This window comes from Podarcis pityusensis, assembly GCF_964106645.2.
Source record: "Podarcis pityusensis genome assembly, chromosome: 1".
Classification (NCBI taxonomy): Eukaryota; Metazoa; Chordata; class Lepidosauria; order Squamata; family Lacertidae; genus Podarcis; species Podarcis pityusensis.
The window spans coordinates 88,724,732-88,742,172 of record NC_138028.1 but is presented as its reverse complement, the minus strand read 5'-3'; the positions used below and the strand labels follow the sequence as shown (position 1 = coordinate 88,742,172).

The 17,441-nt window shown below is 42.9% G+C and overlaps 1 protein-coding gene across 6 annotated transcripts in view; it reads left to right on the top strand.

The window, feature by feature from the left end:
- The first annotated feature begins 1,064 nt into the window (after nucleotides 1–1,064).
- The window catches only part of SMARCAL1 (SNF2 related chromatin remodeling annealing helicase 1), a 40,905-nt gene continuing 24,528 nt past the window's right edge, over nucleotides 1,065–17,441 (top strand). The window contains exons 1-8 of one of the 6 annotated variants that reach the window (XM_081006356.1): nucleotides 1,065–1,102; nucleotides 2,654–2,736; nucleotides 4,378–5,327; nucleotides 7,817–7,867; nucleotides 8,566–8,826; nucleotides 10,348–10,398; nucleotides 13,682–13,865; nucleotides 14,829–14,979. In XM_081006356.1, coding sequence (XP_080862482.1) covers nucleotides 4,415–5,327; nucleotides 7,817–7,867; nucleotides 8,566–8,826; nucleotides 10,348–10,398; nucleotides 13,682–13,865; nucleotides 14,829–14,979 — 1,611 coding nt within the window. In that variant the 5' untranslated portion in view covers nucleotides 1,065–1,102; nucleotides 2,654–2,736; nucleotides 4,378–4,414. The other 5 variants (XM_081006360.1, XM_081006355.1, XM_081006357.1 and 2 more) reach the window with 5 other exon arrangements.

Below are 17,441 nucleotides of genomic sequence, written 5' to 3'. Positions count from 1 at the left end.
GTCTGCTCTTAAATAAATAATCCCATTAATGTTTCCCTGTGACATCTAACATCTATCAATCTGCCTTCTTCCTTTTTCACCCTCTTAGCTGCTCATTTTCCTAAAGCATTGTCCATTTTAATGTCATGTCTAATCTCCGAATCCATCTGAGATGGTCATTAGTTGGAAGATGAGGCCTATATAATTTGATGCTGCTTCTCATTTCTGCAGGAGTTAGAATTGCTCTCATCCGATGTTTCATAAAGATGCAGCATTTATTTAACTGAAGAACTTTTACCCATTTTTCAGTCAAAAAAGGCTTCCAGAATGGGTTACAAAGATGATGACTATGAATTAAACACACACACACGTGTTTCAATACGGTGCACAGGATACAATAAAACAACTGAAAAACACTTAAAAACAGTGCTGAAAAGAAGAGCAAATAAATTTAATGGGGCTACAAAAGGTAGAACAAATGTGTTTTTGTGCAGCTCTGAATCTGTTAGCTATCTACTATGACTTACACTAAAGTTCCTTAAAGAAAGCTGATGACTTTTCAAACCTTTTACTAAGGAGGGTTTCTTTTTTTAAGTGTGCTTTTAGAAGGGCATATCTTAACCATGAGTGACCAACTTCTATGGACCCCCACAAATATTTAGATCCCTTTATCCGCAGAGGGGAGAAAAAAGTTCCCTGCAGCAGCTCAATCCTGTCCACGTTTACTCGGAAGTAAACCCCACTTACTTTAACGGAACTTTATTGAAAGTAGGCGTGTAGAGGAATTGCAGCCATAGGCTGTATTAATCCTAAACGCTTACGCACTTACTAAGGAATAAGCCCCATTGACTATAGGGCGACTTAATTCTGAGCAGCTTTGCCCAGGATTGTGCTATACGTAATAAGAGCTAAGCGGAGGTGGTTTCAAGACGCGGAGCTCGCAGGAAACGAACGTGGCTTGAGTGGATTGGGGACTTCATTTCCCATGGTGCACCGAGGCTAGTTTCTCTAGACCACGGTTCCCAGGAGGCAAGGCGCGAGCGGAGCGGCGCGTTGCCTGATGGGAGTTGTAGTCAAGAGGGGGAGGCGTTAAAAGGCCTTTGAGGCTGCCGGCGGAGTTTGGGTAATGATGAAATCCGACGGGGACGTTTCCCAGGAACTGAGTTTGCTTTGGGCTTTGTGGGCAAAAAGAAACATGGCTTGCATTGGACGGAGCGGCTGAGCGACAGCTTAGGGGAAGAGGGGCGGGGGTGGATAAACAGCATTTGGGGAAAGGGAGAAGATGTGGATGTAGGAGTTTGGGGCGGGAGTTTTGGTCGAGGCAGAGAGAGAGAGAGAGAGACAGACGAGGAGCAGAGGGGGTGGGAGCCGTTCGGCGGGGCATTGGGGTGGCGCCCCATTTTGTGAGTAAGAGGCATGAAGAGCCCCCCGGGGAACTGAAGAGGATCGGGCAGTGGTCAGAGAGTAAACCCCACTTTGGACGGTAGGAAAACCAAGCGAGGATCTCGCGGCCTCTTAAGCACCTGGCAGAAACTTCTTGTCCAAGAAAAGTGCATGCCACAATAATCCACAATACTCTTTCCAGAGGAGGGGCTGTCCCAAGTCTCTTGCAGCAACAACAGCGGGAGAGCGCTGTGGCACTTTAAAGGCTAACAAATTTGCACTGGACTTTCAGTTGTTATTAGCTGCAATAGTTCATCACAGCTGCTCCTCTTTGGAATGAGTTGTTGGGTTGGGTGGCTGAAGTCTTAAGAGGTTCAGAACTCGTTTCTGCCTGAGCCCAGTGGCAGGCGTGACCATCTGGCATTTGTGTCAAGGTGGTATCTGTGTCAAGAAGCTCTGCGCTTGAGTGGGTGAAATGTTTTGACTTTTAAAGCCTTCTGACTTAGACTGGAGACAGATGTTCTTTCCCCCCCCAGAAAGCCGAAGTGGCTTGAAAGAGGGATGTCAGCTGCTTGCAATGCATAAGATGGTTCCTGCTTTAGTTTCTGATAAGTACCTTTGCAGGGTTTGTAACAACAACAACATCTTGTACCCCGCCCATCTGACTAGGTTGTATCATTTAAAAAATGCTTTCAATTTGATAAACTCTAGCTGTATGTACAAATCTATGTGTAAAACCTAGTCTAAGAAATTTAGCTTCATATAGGTCACTTTAAATTTGCTAAAGAACTATTGGATGTCAGTAGCATTAGCATTGGCTTTTTTCAGTTGGAGCCTCTCAGGTGGGTGCCCTTGCCATTCTAAGAGAACGAGGGAGGTTTTCATGGTGAATTTTGGCATCTCTTAGCACTGATTAGCTAAAAGGTGGTACCTTGCGAAAACCCTGTTTGTGTCACCTGAATTGCATACTTTGCTTTTCTTATCTGTAAAAAGTTGTAGATAGCACTTTTTTGGTTGGCTAGCTGAAGTTGATGGTGGTGAATGGTGGGAACCCACCTACAGTAAAGTTTGCTTCTATTTTAGGCAGTCATCAGTGTTTCCAGTGCTTTTGTCTCTAGCTAAGTCTTGTTGTCTCTAGTCTAATCCATCTAGAGCTATTGTTTAAGAAGCACCTGGATCGCAAGTGCTTCTTCTGTTGTTGTATCTTGTTTGGCACTTTAGGAAAGAGGTTTGGTTCATATTCCCTCTTTCTGAATTTGTTTCAGTCTGTGAAAACTTTTTTTCTTTAAAGGGCTGCATGATCTGAACAGATTGTGTGAAGAGGTTTACCACGTATCCAAGTGATGTCTCATTTCAATTGTTGTGTGTGGAAAGGTATGCAGTATTGATGGGGATGCTGGGGAATTTACATGTCCAGTCATTGTGAGAGATAATCCAGATTAGGTTGGCCAAGGGAAAATCAACCAGGTCTGACACTAAACCAAACACAACATTGTATGACTCAGCCCAGCATTTGGAGATGGAATTTATGTAACTGTGCAAAGAATAACCAAGTACTTGAAGCAAAACTTGGCAAGCACATACCTTACTTGTTTGAGCAGAAGAGGTAGAAACAACATGCTTATTGAATTACCTCGTTGGTGTGATTTCTGCCCATATTGTTTTCTGCTGAACATTATGAATGAATAATTCCCTTTCTTCACCTGGTATAAGTTTCAGTATGCTAGTGTAGTACTCACACCTGTTCATGTACATGGCCAGTGTAGGTGACAGTTTAAGTCCATGTTTAGGCTTGCAGACCTCATGTGTCTTAACACTTAACACTTAAACTAGTGTTAAGATTCATCCCAGTGCTTGATTTCTATCATGGGAGTTCTAGTCTGCTCAGAAGTAAAATGTTCAGAACTAGAGGCCTTTTTCCTAATCTAAGATTCATGTGAAAAAGATAGTTGCGTTACTCAGGTTAGGCCAGATGTAATTATTTCAGTTGCACCTGCAAGATGTATTAAAATACAGATACATTTGAGTCCATCTTGGGCCCTTGGAATAAGAAAGGGAAGAAATGGAAATATATGATAGAATCTCTTGAAATAGCTAAGTACCGTATTTTTCCATCTATAAGATGCCCCCATGTATAATACACCCCTTATTTTTGCGACCACAACCAATCGCCAGTCCAACCTCGGCACTATCCGTGTATAAGACGCCCCCTATTTTTTTGACATTATTTTTCAGGGGGAAAACGTAGTCTTATACACGGAAAAATACGGTATATCCTGTGTGTGTAGCTAAAAATTAAGTGGTCTTTGGTGGAACAAAAATGTTTAATTACTTATAGATTAATTGATTAAATCCCTTCTTTTCAATCCTTTGGCAAGATTTCCCTAATTGATCTGTTGAGCTTTTTTTTGTTTTGTTTTGTTAAAACAAAATGCCAACAACTGGGTTCGTTAGAACATGGTGCTGATAACACCAAGGTTGCAGTTTGATCCCCATATGGGACAGCTGCATATTCCTGCATTGCAAGGGGTTGGACTAGATGATCGTCAGGATCGCTTCCAACTCTACAATTCTATGATTTATTATTTCCTGCATTTATGCCCTCTCTTTCCTCCATGAAGCTCAAGGCATTGTACATGGTTCTCCTTCCCTTCATTTTATTCTCACAACAACCCTGAGAGATAGATTAGGTTGAGTGTAATGACTTGCTCAATATCACAGAGGGAATATGAACTCTGGTCTCCCTGTTTCTAGTCCAGCACTTTTCTTACTATGACATACTGACTGTTTAATACAAGAATTTATAAATATAGCAGATGGCAGGCACTTTCTGGGAAGAGGCACCTCCCATTTCTCTCACAAGCAAGAAGGGAATGACTCTTCTATGATTAGGTCTAGTATAATAATACACACACACACATATTATCTAAAAGCCACTAAGTTTTTATTTCAGTGCAAATTTTAAACTTACCAGCCAGCTATAACTCCTTTGTTTTTCCCCACCCCCATCTCCAGGCAGTTATAGAGGCTTCCAGTGACTTCTTAACAGAAGATGTCATCTGGGCTCACAGAAGAACAGAAAAGGAAGATTGAGGAGAATAGGAAGAAGGCTTTGGCAAGGAGAGCAGAACGACTAGCAGCTCAGCAGGGTGTCGTTGCTAAGAAGCTGCCTGACCTGCAGGCGCTTCCTAGCTGTCAAGGAAAACTGCAGCAGCCTTTGAAGAAGGAAAACCACCACACCAGCCGTCACCTCCAGGTTTCTGGAAACCATGTGGTGCTGGGGAATCTTCAAGTGCCACACAATGTCTGTAGCTCAGACCCCCAGGCACCCATTTTGTGTGGTGCCCAGCAGAGGGGTTGTTCAGAGGACTCCAGCCAAAATCTAGGCAGGCAGCTGAACAGTGCTAAGCAGCTCTCACCAGTGGGGAAAGACTCTCTGAGTCACCCTCATGGGCATTATTCTGGCCTGAGTGCTCAGGAGCAAGGTCAACCCATCCAGTGTAGTTCTAGCACATTGCAGCCACCAAAACATTGTGCAGAGCAGCTTCAGTCTACATTAGACGCTAGTAGGATGCTTTGCAAAAATGAAGGCACCCCTATTCAGAAAGTATCTCCCAGTGGCATTAAACATATGGCACCAGTGGACACCAGTGGCATTGTCACCAGTGACAGTGAAATGCAGGCAAGTGCCAGAAATCCAGCCTGCGAACTCATTGCTGAAAAAGAAGGTAGTAGCACGTTGCTGTTCTATGGCACAAAAAACCTCCTGACTCCTGTAGAAGGGGGCAGGCAACGGAAACTGCCCGTTTCGGAGGACCCAGGCAACGTAGCTGAAACACAGAAAAAAGCGCATGATGGCCTCAGAGGGAAATGTGTCAAGCACTCTGATGACCGTTTCCGGGTTGAAATAGGATATAATGCCAAGCTGATTGAACTGTTCAGGAGTTTGCCAAGCAAAAAATACGGTAAGGTAACTGGATATTTCCTGTGCCTCTTGGGATTTTCCATAGATGGGGTTGTGCTAGATCTTGTGGATAATGCAGAATTGCCTTTATTCGTATGTTCTGTCTCTTTTAAAAACAACAAGGACCCTAGCCCTCATGTGTGTGAGGAAAAACCTGGATGAACTGCAAGAATCAGGGAGACGTGAGGTTAGGGTAGGCTTCTGAAGTTATATCTGAATCCAGGAGTGTTTAGAGTGGGGCTCCCATAACCTTTGAGAGGTCTCTAAGTCTCTGTAGGCCCATTGCTTCACAGTTTCTCATGAGGTACTTACCTGGTCCTGATACTCCTTTAGACACCCCCCCCCCACTCCCAATAGTGGAGTAGAGAAGAGTGGAGCTGGAACTTATTGTACCTCTCCTTGCATGCTGAGTGAGAAAAGAACACAGGGATTCAAGCTGGGAAGACAGCCTTTTCACCTTATCTGCCCCTTTCTCCAATGTTTTCTTCACTCAAGGGGACAGGCCGCAAATGGTGGTGAAGGAGGAAGAAGCAGGAGCACCTTCAGATAATGGGTTTGATCCCAGACTATTCTACCAGGACAGGGTTTTGGGAGCCATAGAATCCTGGGTTCAGTTCCAGTCTAGGCTGCGGAGCTTTGCAGGTTCCTTAATGGGTTTCTTTCCCTAGAAAGTTCAAGGCATTTTTATTTCAACTGGCTTGTAATGTGTGACACCTAGTTTTATTGCTGCCAGTTTTGATGTGTAATATTGTTTACCCCTGCTGCTGCTGTCAGGTTATTGGTGTGCGTGTATGCGTTGAGTATTGATCGTATTGTATGTTCTTTGTAATACTTTTAGAAATGGTTTGTCAGTTGTACTTGTATTGATTATATAACAATTTTCTTTTATTATGTTGTACAGTGCCCTGAGAACATCTAGTAGAAGAACAAGTTATTATTTACTTATTTTTGGGTTCTGCCTGACGAAGTCATGCTTGGAACAGATCCACTGTAATAAACATAAATGGCTAACTCATATTCCAGTGGGTCTACTCATAGTATGAGTTTGTTGGATAGCAGGCTTCTCAGCCTTTTGCCTAAGGTCATGCAAAAAACATTCAACTTGTTAATTAATCTCTTAAGGCCATGGTGACGATGAATTTGATGTGGGGTGGCCATCACAAACCACTGAATTTAGGCGTCATGAAATGCCAGAATAGATTTATTATTACTTGTCTTCTTAATGCCAGAGAGGGGCAGAGTGGCTTGTGGGATGTTATGCCGCAGGTGCCAAAATGACTCCATCAGACTTGGGTACTCTGCCTGTGTGCCTTGCCTTGGTGAGAGGCAGGGAGGGCAACCTTTTACTGCTCTTCTCAGTCAGTAAAATGTCTTGCCCTAACTCTGATTAGAACTCCTGTTTGAACATGAAAGAGAAATTGCTTCCCATTGCATTTGAAATTCCAGTTCTTTTTTGGCTGTCACAGGCACGCATAGGCTATCATTCTGTGCCGTGTTGTGCACATGTTAAGTCTCCTTGGTGGTCTTGGCCTGCTGTAGTTCTGCTACAATTATTTCCGCATGCAGAATCCCATGTATATCCTACCTCATGCTGCACGTATGGTTCTCAGCCAGACCTGATCCTCCACATGTCAGCACTGCCAATGGGGCCAAAAAAGTGAAACTTCTCAGTGGTTATCCTTCTCAAGGATAGAACTTCAGGGCAGAGGTCCAGGATCTGCCTCAGTAGAATGAGCAGGAGGGACTCAAAATGCAGCAAGACTAGCCTTCCCACAATTTGCAATAAGTGAAGTAATACAGTGGTACCTTGGTTCTCAAATTTAATCCGTTCTGGAAGTCTGTTCCAAAACCAAGGCATGCTTTCCCATAGAAAGCAATGCAAAATGGATTAATCCATTCCAGACTTTTAAAAGCAACCCCTAAAACAGCAATTTAACATGAATTTTACTATCTAACGAGACCATTGATCCATAAAATGAAAGCAATAAACAATGTACTGCAGTCACACAATCAATCGGTAGCTGCACTGGTGACACAGTCACCAGTTTTGTGACACAGTCACAAAAACAACAAAAAAGGAGCCACAAAAACGCAAAATAAATAGCAAAAACAGACAGACCTCAGCATAACACTCAAAATGGAAGCGTAACACTCAAAACGGAGCATGTTCGGCATCAGAAAAAAGTTTGCAAACTGGAACACTTACTTCCGAGTTTGCAGTGTTTGGGTTCCAAGTTGTTTGAGTACCAAGGCGTTTGAGAACCAAGGTCCCACTGTATACATTGCCATCTAAATAGGAGATTCCCTGTCAGGCCATTAAGTCCAAGGGCTTAAATCACTTGACTGGACCTGTGGAAGTGCTGTATAGTGCAACGTGTGCTGCTATGCTAGTGTAGGAATTCTGTGCGCAGGTGCGACTTGCCATTTCTGAATACATTAACAGAGCCATTTATTCTCCACAATGACTCTCTAAATCCTGCTTTGTTTTAGATCCTGCAACAAAGATGTGGAACTTCAGTCTGGAAGACTATAGCCATCTCAGTAAGTCATAAGACAATTGACATGCATGTTGGGTACAGAATGAGTCGGCACAAAATCTGGGCCACAGAGCCTATGGTTTCTTTCTTAATATGGTTTGCTTAATTCATAGCAGAGAAAAAGTAGTTTATATTCAAAATTTGGACTCTAGATGTACAACAAGTGCATTATTATACTAAGTGCATTATTCAAAGCTAGTCCTACGCACAGTAGACCCATTGAAGTTAATGGGCATTACTAACTTAGATTCCTTAATTTCAATGGATCCACTCAGAGTAGGATTTAGTTAAGTACAACCCTAGATCTTTCTCATAAAAGAGTTGTTCAAGAGCTGTTTGAAGAAAATTATTATTTCGAAAAGAAAAACATTGTTTATTAGAGTGCCGTTTGGGATTATTATTTTTTAAAGAAGAGTTTTTTGTAGCACATCAGTAATTGAAAGTTCAGAATGCCAGCAAAGACTTTGCTCTCCAAGTGTAACTCAACTCACAGAGGGAACAGTCCCTGCTGAGTTAGGAGTAGGGAGACTAACTGAATGTCTTCTGAGCTTTCCTGCTCTGCTTTTCTTCTGCATTTGAAAGTCTCTGGTGCTTTTTCTCTCAGCTGTCTTCGATTTTCTGCTTTCCACAGGCAGTTGATTCCCCCCGTCCCATTATCCATTTGTTCTTTTTTTTCTTTGGTCAACCTGCTTTTCTGTATAGTGGAACAAGCAGAGCAACTTCCCTCTGTGACTTTGACACCTCTGGAAGGAATGAAAGCAACCTCGCGGGCCACTGAGTCATCTTCTGTTGGTAGAAGTCCTCCATTGAGGTCCCTCTTGCAGACATGCAGTGGCTGGCAGAAACCATTGGCAACCATCAGAGGGAAATGTGTGCTGATTTCATACTCTCGGTTTGAAGTAGACATTGGCTATGCTGACAGCGCCATAGGGGTGTTCAAGCAGTTGAATTCCAGGAATTATGGTGAGTGATCTAAGCTGATGCCTTCACTTCAGCCGTGTAGCCATAGTCGCTGAAGCTTGCACCTTGTCTTTCCAGGTGGTATTTTTCCTCTTACTACCTTCCCTACATAATTTGTCTCATGTACCGCTTGTAATAAAAGCAGGGAGCTGGCAGACATTTGTTAGATACAGGATTGAATTAAAGCCATATGAAAATATTAGGCAAGACATGCCAAATAGAATATATTTTATACCTGAATAATTTTTTTAAATATACATTTTGTTGAAATCTGGTTGCTTTTTATGCAGTTCTTTTGGCTGTTTTTGATTTGTTGCGTTTTGTTACTCACATTTATTCATAAGTCATTTTTAGTTTAATTGCAATGAAAATATAAAAAGCAAAGAACGAGGAGTTCTTAGGTTAATGCGTTCCATTGGTGGCATTTACAAATAGCATGTTTGTATGCGGCCTCATTTACTCATCTGTAATCCTGCTTGTTGATGCCAGTGTTTTAAAGCCCTACCTTTGTGATCAGGTCAGCATCCAGGTTCCTGCTCTATATCTCCTGTGTACAAAACTGAGAGATGAGAAATGGGGCTTTTTTGGTCATGGTGCTGTGACTGTCAAATGCCCTGTCTCTCAAGGGAAGTATCTACTTTATTTGGAGAGGACTGTTTTGCGTGATGGTTTAGCATAACAAGGGTGAGACAGAGCTAGCCCAGATTCCACCCCCCCCCCACTTTATCTGGCCCAGCTACAAGGTGATTGGAAGTTTCTGTTTCCGTTTTTGATTAGCCACACCTTAGTATGTTGCCCCTACCCTAAAATACAGTGGTACCTTGGTACTCGAATGGCTTGGCTCCTGAATAAATCGGCTTCCGAAAACTGCAAACCCAGAAGTGAGTGTTTCGGTTTGCGAATGCTATTTGGAAGCCGAACGTCCGACGTGGCTTCCGCGGCTTCTGATTGAGTGCAGGAAGCTCCTGCAGCCAATTGGAAGCTGTGCCTTGGTTTTCTAACTGTTTCAGGAGTCGAACAGACTCCCGGAACGGATTAAGTTCAAGAACCAAGGTACCACTGTACGCTTGTTTTTAAATACATATAGTGGAGATCTTCAAACTGTGATTTATGAAGTTGCCTCGTCTCCATTAAAACATTTTTTAAAAAGTCAGGACAAGAATTGTAAGTTGTACTAAAATTTATCCAAATGTTCAAAATAGACATATAAAATAGAACAAGGACTGTGTAATAATAACACAAAGTGGGGGGGGGGGGGAAGCAGCCGAATACATATAGACAAGCATTGTCCAATTGTCAAAATGAAAAATGAATCATCCTGTAAATAACAGGATATCAAATATTACACACAGTGAATATGGAGGACAGAAAAAAGAATTTTGGCATTGTAACCTATTTAAAATAATCCACCTGCTTAGTTGTCACGAACAATTTGATGCTGGTGAATATATTCTTGATTGCTAGAATTTCATATAAGGTTGATGTACTTCGTACTTGCTTATTTCCATATTATGACTCTTACAGATATGAAGACTAGAAAATGGAATTTTCTCCTGGAGGACTATCTAAGACTAAGTAAGAAGCTGCCTCTCAACAGGTTTTATTCTTTTGGAGGGGGGTTACTCACTTAAAACTAAGTTCTTAGAAATGGTCACTTAAAGGTACTTGACATGGTCACGAGTTTCCCTTTTGCCTCTTCTGATGCTTTGCAATGGGGTTAATGCACTCACATTGAAACTTATAGGGTGGCATCATAACGCAATATTGTCTGTGTGAAAAGTAGACATGTTTATTAGTATTTGCAGCCTAATATTTTGAGTATCTTCTACATTTGGAAAGGAGAAGAATCTGTGGTCCTCCAGATGTTGCTGGCCTCCAACTCCCATCAGCTCTAACCAACAAAGTCAGAAGTCAGGCATAGCAACATCTGGAGGGCCACAGTTTCCCCATCCTTTTTGCACACCTTCAGTATTGAAGGCAGTTGCATCTAGTAGAGCAGCTGTTGTTCCTCTGTAGTAGCTCTAATGGGTAATATGGCGCAGATTTATTCAAAGGTAGGAAAACTTCCATCCTCTTTGCTGGGGTGAATGTGTTTGTGTGTATTTTAAAGCCATCCTATCAGGGTTTTCTCCTGGCCCAGAAAGATAGGAAGCTGTGCATCATCCTAAAACAAGTCTGGAAACAGAGAATGCAGTCAGATATTTCCTGTACCTTCGGACAAATGTTCAAGTTCTTAATGGATTAGTTGCAAGGAAATAGCAAGCAGGCCTTTGTAGATGGTCTCCTAGATGCTCTCAGCTCTGGTCTAAAAATCCAAGACCCAGGCTCTACAGTGTGTGAATGAAGCAGCTGGCTCTATGCAAGTGGAGGCCTGCAAAATAGTGTGCCATCGTGAAGGGAGCATTGTTTGGGCAACCGGGGGTGGGGGAGGTTGCTTGGTGGGGGGGACTGAATTCAACTGTGCAGTCTACCCCTGCTCACTATCTCCTGAACAGCTTCTCTGCAATTACTTACAGTTATTTATTTTTTCTATATGTCTCTGTGTATGTTGCTACAGCTGCTGGATTGTGCTGTGGAATGGGGGTGTGAAATACCTATCTGGGCGCTTTTTCTTTTATTAAACCAGCTAGAGGTACAAATACAGAAGCTGGATTCCATGTGCATGGCTCTTAGTTTCGTTGGTACCACTGTCACAAAGAGTCTCCAATCCCCTAATATGGACTTTTCTACCATAGCACAATTTCCTTTAAAAAAGGATCTTGCTCCTTGCATCTTAACGGTTTTACCTGTTTACACACTTGCTCAGCTGTCTTAAGATAAAAGGTCACTTGGGGACAAGGGAGCGGGGGGGGGGGACGGGACGTTTTTTGGATGAATCATTCAAACTACTGAGACATCCTGATTTTCCAAGCCTGTCTGCAAAACAGCAGCGATGGCATAATTGCAGCAATTTGCTAGTTTATAATTCCAGCAAGTAACTTTCTGAGCGTAATAACAGTGCAGGACTCTGTTTCAGCAGGGAGAGGCTTCTTTCCTTGCTGGAGGAGCACAGATTAAACCAAAGGGTGCATACTGAATAGCCTATCCTACAAGCACAAATAGAAATTCTTTCACATATTTATATGCTTTCAGAATGAAGGATTTTGCCTGGGTAGCAGGGGTCTAATCTGCTGCCTCCGTTCTAGAGATAACCGAAATTAACTGTAGTTTGCAGTCAATACCCAGGCTCTTATAACGCGAGTGCAAATCTGAGTCTGCTGAGTGTTTTGTTTTCACTGTCAGAATTATGTTCCAGTCTGTTGATTTCCATATTTTAGTGATTTTAGTTTTCTTTGAAAGGAAAGGCTGCTTGCAGGATTTTGTGTCTTTTTATTTGTTGCAGTGTCTAATACATCGTGGCAACATTTTGATTGCTGTGTCAAGAAAAAAATTAGTGTCAGTACTAGTTTAAGATGAACAGACAGTGCTTAATCCAGAGTCATTATATTCAGCATTTTTGAAATGAATCATTTCATCATTTTATTTTTAGAAGAGGAATCATTTTAAGATATATAAACACTTGGTAATTCTCACCATTGTCCACTCCTGATATGATTCTGCTTAAAAAAAAAAAATGTCTGAGAAGACGGTGGGAAGCAAAGGATGTAGGGGACTCTTTCTATTAGTGGGTTGCAGACTGAGATGCTAGTGAATTATATTTCAGACTATTTCACTTTAGTACTGTGTACAGTTCAAATAATTAGCTATATAGGTGTTTCGTAATATTTTTTTCTCTTTCACACTTGCGTGTGCCGTTCCGCACAAGTGAAATGTAATTATGAAGTTTGGTACTCTGCATGGAGTTCAACATTATAGCGGGAGCCATTTTAGAAAATTGAAAGTTTCCAGTCCTTATTCATGTGAAATTAGGTTTGAAACAGTGTGGGCAATGACTTGTTAAATCTCAGCAGTCGGTGGGATGGATCAATAAGATTTCCAGTGATCAGTGTGTGCAGATTCAATAGCATAACTTTTCTGCTTGCCAGAAAAATAATAAACTATGCAAACTAAGCAAAGCTGTGCAAACATGCTTGATTTGCATAACAAACAAACTTTGTTTTGGTATAAAGGTAAAGGTAAAGGTACCCCTGCCCGTACGGGCCAGTCGTGTCCGACTCTAGGGTTGTGCGCCCATCTCACTTAAGAGGCCGGGGGCCAGCGCTGTCCGGAGACACTTCCGGGTCACGTGGCCAGCATGACGAAGCTGCTCTGGCGAGCCAGCGCAGCACACGGAAACGCCGTTTACCTTCCCGCTATAAAGCGGTACCTATTTATCTACTTGCACTTAAGGGTGCTTTTGAACTGCTAGGTGGGCAGGAGCTGGGACCGAAAGACGGGAGCTCACCCCGCCACGGGGATTCGAACCACCGACCATACGATCGGCAAGTCCTAGGCACTGAGGTTTTACCCACAGCGCCACCCGCGTCCCTTATTTTGGTATAGAACTTGCCAAAATAAACCTGAGCATTTTCTGAAAGTACTGCATCACTTTCTTTCTTTTCCTAGCTCTCTGTTTTTTAATGTACTTGTACATGTGTCTATGCACCCTGCTTAGATTGGCACTTTTCATGAAGTCAATTCTTTATTGGCTGATCGACTGCAATAAAGCATTTGATTGAAGAAGTCATTCTTGGGAAAAGTAGTCTTTTTCTGTTTCAAAATGAAAGAACCATAAAATATGTAAGTAAACGTGCAAAGGAGGGTGGTCTAGGACTCTGTATAAACAAGGCATCTGTTTGTGTGCTTGTTCAGACTTAAGTGAAGGTTGTTTACAAATGCCCCTAGGGACACAAATCCTTCTTGTGTGTGTTCCTTTTAGTTGAACTGTTAAGGAGCCTTCCAGCAGTGGAAGTGGAGCCATTGCCTAAGCCAGTAATACAAGCCTTTGCTGCTCAGTTTGAGAAGTCTGCCTCGAAGGTTCCTGACATTCCAGAAGCAGACCTTTCAGGACTGGATCCTAAACTTGTGGCCAGCCTCATGCCATTTCAGAGAGAAGGTGTGAAGTAAGTCAAGCCCTGGGTCTTCTGAAAAACACATGCCATTCATTTAAAATGTTGGCACTTGCATTTTGTTTGAGAGTTTTTCTCCATCGCACCCCCACCTTCCTTTGCTTTCTTGCTTTGCCAACACAATCTGGAAGTGGTAACTTGTATCTCATGCTGTTGGACCCACATTGGCCCAACGGGGAGGCAGGGACTTCCAGGGTCCATAAAACGACACATGAAAAAAACAAAGCCGTGAATGGCTGGTTTCCCCCTTGCTAATTCACCCCTGCTATTATTACTTGAAGAGGATCCTTTGAGATATCGAAAGCTGACATTCTCAGGGGACAGACTCCTGTACCAGGAATGTGTGGAAGGTACATAACCTTGATTGCTAACTATTCTTGCTAGCTACTCCTTCCCCCGTGTAGGGAGAACAGAGTCTGCTGCCGTTTCCACTCCTTGAGAAACAGGCTTACTAGAAACTGCAGTTGGGATCTTTTTCAAGGTACAAAGTAGTGGACTCGTTTGAGGCAAAGGTTTCTGCTAATCAGCTTGACATATATTTACAGACTACAGTTCTCATCATCACCGACTGCTGGTCCTGCTAGCTAGGGATGGTGGAAGTTGTAGTCCAACAACAGCTGGGGACCCAAGTTTGAGAAACACTGATTGAGATGGAAGCTGTATTTCTGCTTGAATCAGAAGAATCCGGGATAAGAAAGTTGGGGGGGGGGGGTTTCTGGTATTTAACTTGCAACTAGATTCTAGAACAGGGAGCAGGGAGCTGTGGCCCTCCAGATGTTGCTGGGATACAATTCCCATTATCCTTGAACATTGGTGATGCTGGATGGGGATGGTGTGAGTTGGAGTCAGCAACATCTGGAGAACCACAAGTACCTCAACCTTGCCTTAGAAGAACTGAATTCACTGTGGAAATGGAAACAATAACCCATTGGTCTCTTTCCCTCCCCTCTCTTTCAGTTTTGCAATTGCCAAAGAAGGTCGTTTGCTCCTTGCAGATGACATGGGCTTAGGGAAAACAATCCAGGCAATCTGCATTGCTGAATACTATCGAAAAGAGTGGCCTCTGCTGGTGGTCACTCCTTCTTCAGTGAGATATACATGGGCGGAGGTAATGCCTGCATTTTCTCAACTCCTTTTTAGTCTTCTGTCTTGCTTGTCTTTCACATTCTGAGAGAGGCACCGCAGAAGAAGAGTTTGGATTTGGATTTGATATCCCACTTTATCACTACCTGAAGGAGTCTCAAAGCGGCTAACAATCTCTTTTCCCTTCCTCCCCCACAACGAACACTCTGTGAGGTGAGTGGGCCTGAGAGACTTCAGAGAAGTGTGACTAGCCCAAGGTCACCCAGCAGCTGCATGTGGAGGAGCGGGGAAGCGAACCCGGAGAGCCAGTGTGGTGCAGTGGTTAAGAGCGATAGACTCGTAATCTGGGGAACCAGGTTCGCGTCTCTGCTCCTCCACATGCAGCTGCTGGGTGACCTTGGGACTTCTTTGAAGTCTCTCAGCCCCACTCACCTCACAGAGTGTTTGTTGTGGGGGAGGAAGGGAAAGGAGAATGTTAGCTGCTTTGAGACTCCCTAGGGTAGTGATAAAGTGGGATATCAAATCCAAACTCTTCTTCCCCAGATTACGAAGCTACCGCTCTTAACCACTACACCACACTGGCTCTCAAGTTGTTGGTGCCAATGAAAAATGAGACAATGGGGGCAGAAAGGAATGGTGCTTCATGTTAGCCCTCAGCTTTGAGGAGTTACAGCAGTCCCTTCACTTGGCATCCCTCCTTCACTGTTGTTTGCGATTCTCATTCATAATTCCAAAAGGAGTCTTCAGAATGGAGATCATGGAGCTGAGAGCCCAGTTTAGGGGTGAAAATGGGCATATGGAAATACATGGAGATTCTTTAGTCTCTTTGGCTATTGCATAAAACTCTTTCCCTGCCAAATGCAGGGAGAAAACTTATTCCTGTCTTTATTTATGAAAAGAGCAGCACAGGGATTCTGTTCAAATAGGTGCCCTGGCCTACTTTGTCGTGAAGTGGGTAGTAAAAGCCAGTGTGTGTTTTAATTTAAGAATAAATTGTGTTTGCATATTCAGTATATTTTTAAGCAGACAGATTTTGACCATTGCTTTGGATGTTTTGAGACTTTTTTTGGGGGGGGGGAGTTTCAGATAGCTGGGCTTCTAAGTGCTTAAATAGCTAAATATAATGATTTATAATCCTGGCAGGAGATAAGGATTGAGAAAGCCAGCAGCTTTGTGAGATGCCTCTGGTCTGAGAATCAGGCTAATACTAATGTTCATTTATGATCTCATCATAGCTGTATTTATCTTAGTAGTGAAATGAATAGAACAGAACAGGGCTGTTTGAGTGGAAAGACAGCTGTGCACCATAATCGGCGGAAGCCATAAAGCGCAACCGCTGTTTGTGGGTGAGCACCATAGCCAAGCCAACCGGACTGCAACTTCTTCAGGGACCTTGACAGGCTGGGCTCCATCATGCTTTGTGCTTAAAATTCACCTGCCTCTGAATGCGTCCACCCACAACTTCGCTCCCTGTTCTGTCATTATGCGATAGGTGTCTCATGGGGGGGGGGGGGCAACATTCCTAGCATGACACCCATCCAGATGTCAACCTAGCTCTCTGTGAAGTGCTCATCCTTGTGGGTGTACCACCTCAGACTGTGGAGATGGATCACATAACAGACTGCTTTGAAAGGAAAGGGAGAAAGAATGTTTCCTCTGAAACAAGGCTAAGTTGGGAATGCTCTAGTTTTCTGTATGCTGGGGTTTAATTTTTACGGATGAACTCGTACTTGCAGTTCAATGTCCCTTCATCCCAGGCACAGACTGACCACTTCATTGAAAATTTGGTTTCTGCAAGGAACATAATAGGGCAAGTGGATACCTTTTTATTTAGATACTTTCTTTTGGGGGTAGGGTGGGATCTGGAATTGAGTCCCCAATTGGGAAAGGCCTTAGCTCAGTGGCAGAGCATCTTCTTTGATGCAGAACGTACCAGGTTCAATCCCTGGCATTTCCAGGTAGGACTGGGAGAGAACCACTCTTGGAACTATGGTGAGCTCCTGCCAACCAGTGGGCGTAATAAGGAGCTAGATGGATCAATGATCTGACTTGGTATAAGCAAAAGAAAACAGATTGCTGTAAGTCAAACACATGTTTCTTGGCACAAATGGCAACAGAATACCTTTCAGGTATATTTCAGGTGCAACCAGTTAACTTTGTGTGCTAGTATAACTGAGATACAGTAGGATTTGGCATTAAGATCAGGGCACCAGGAAAGATTTTTTTTTTTTCCAGTGAGGCTTGTATGATCACAAGATTGGTAAGCAATAATTATTCATGTGCTTTATTATCTCAAGCTATTATATTACGGCTGTAGTAGCTTTTGGAGTATTTTTGATATAACTTTTATTGTATGAATGGAATTGATAATTTTAGCATAGCCTTATGGTTTTAACATGCCTATAGATGGTATATTGAACAGCTACTAATTATTGTTTCGTGTGTTTGGCCTTAACTGGAATATGCATAGACACTGATGAAGAATGT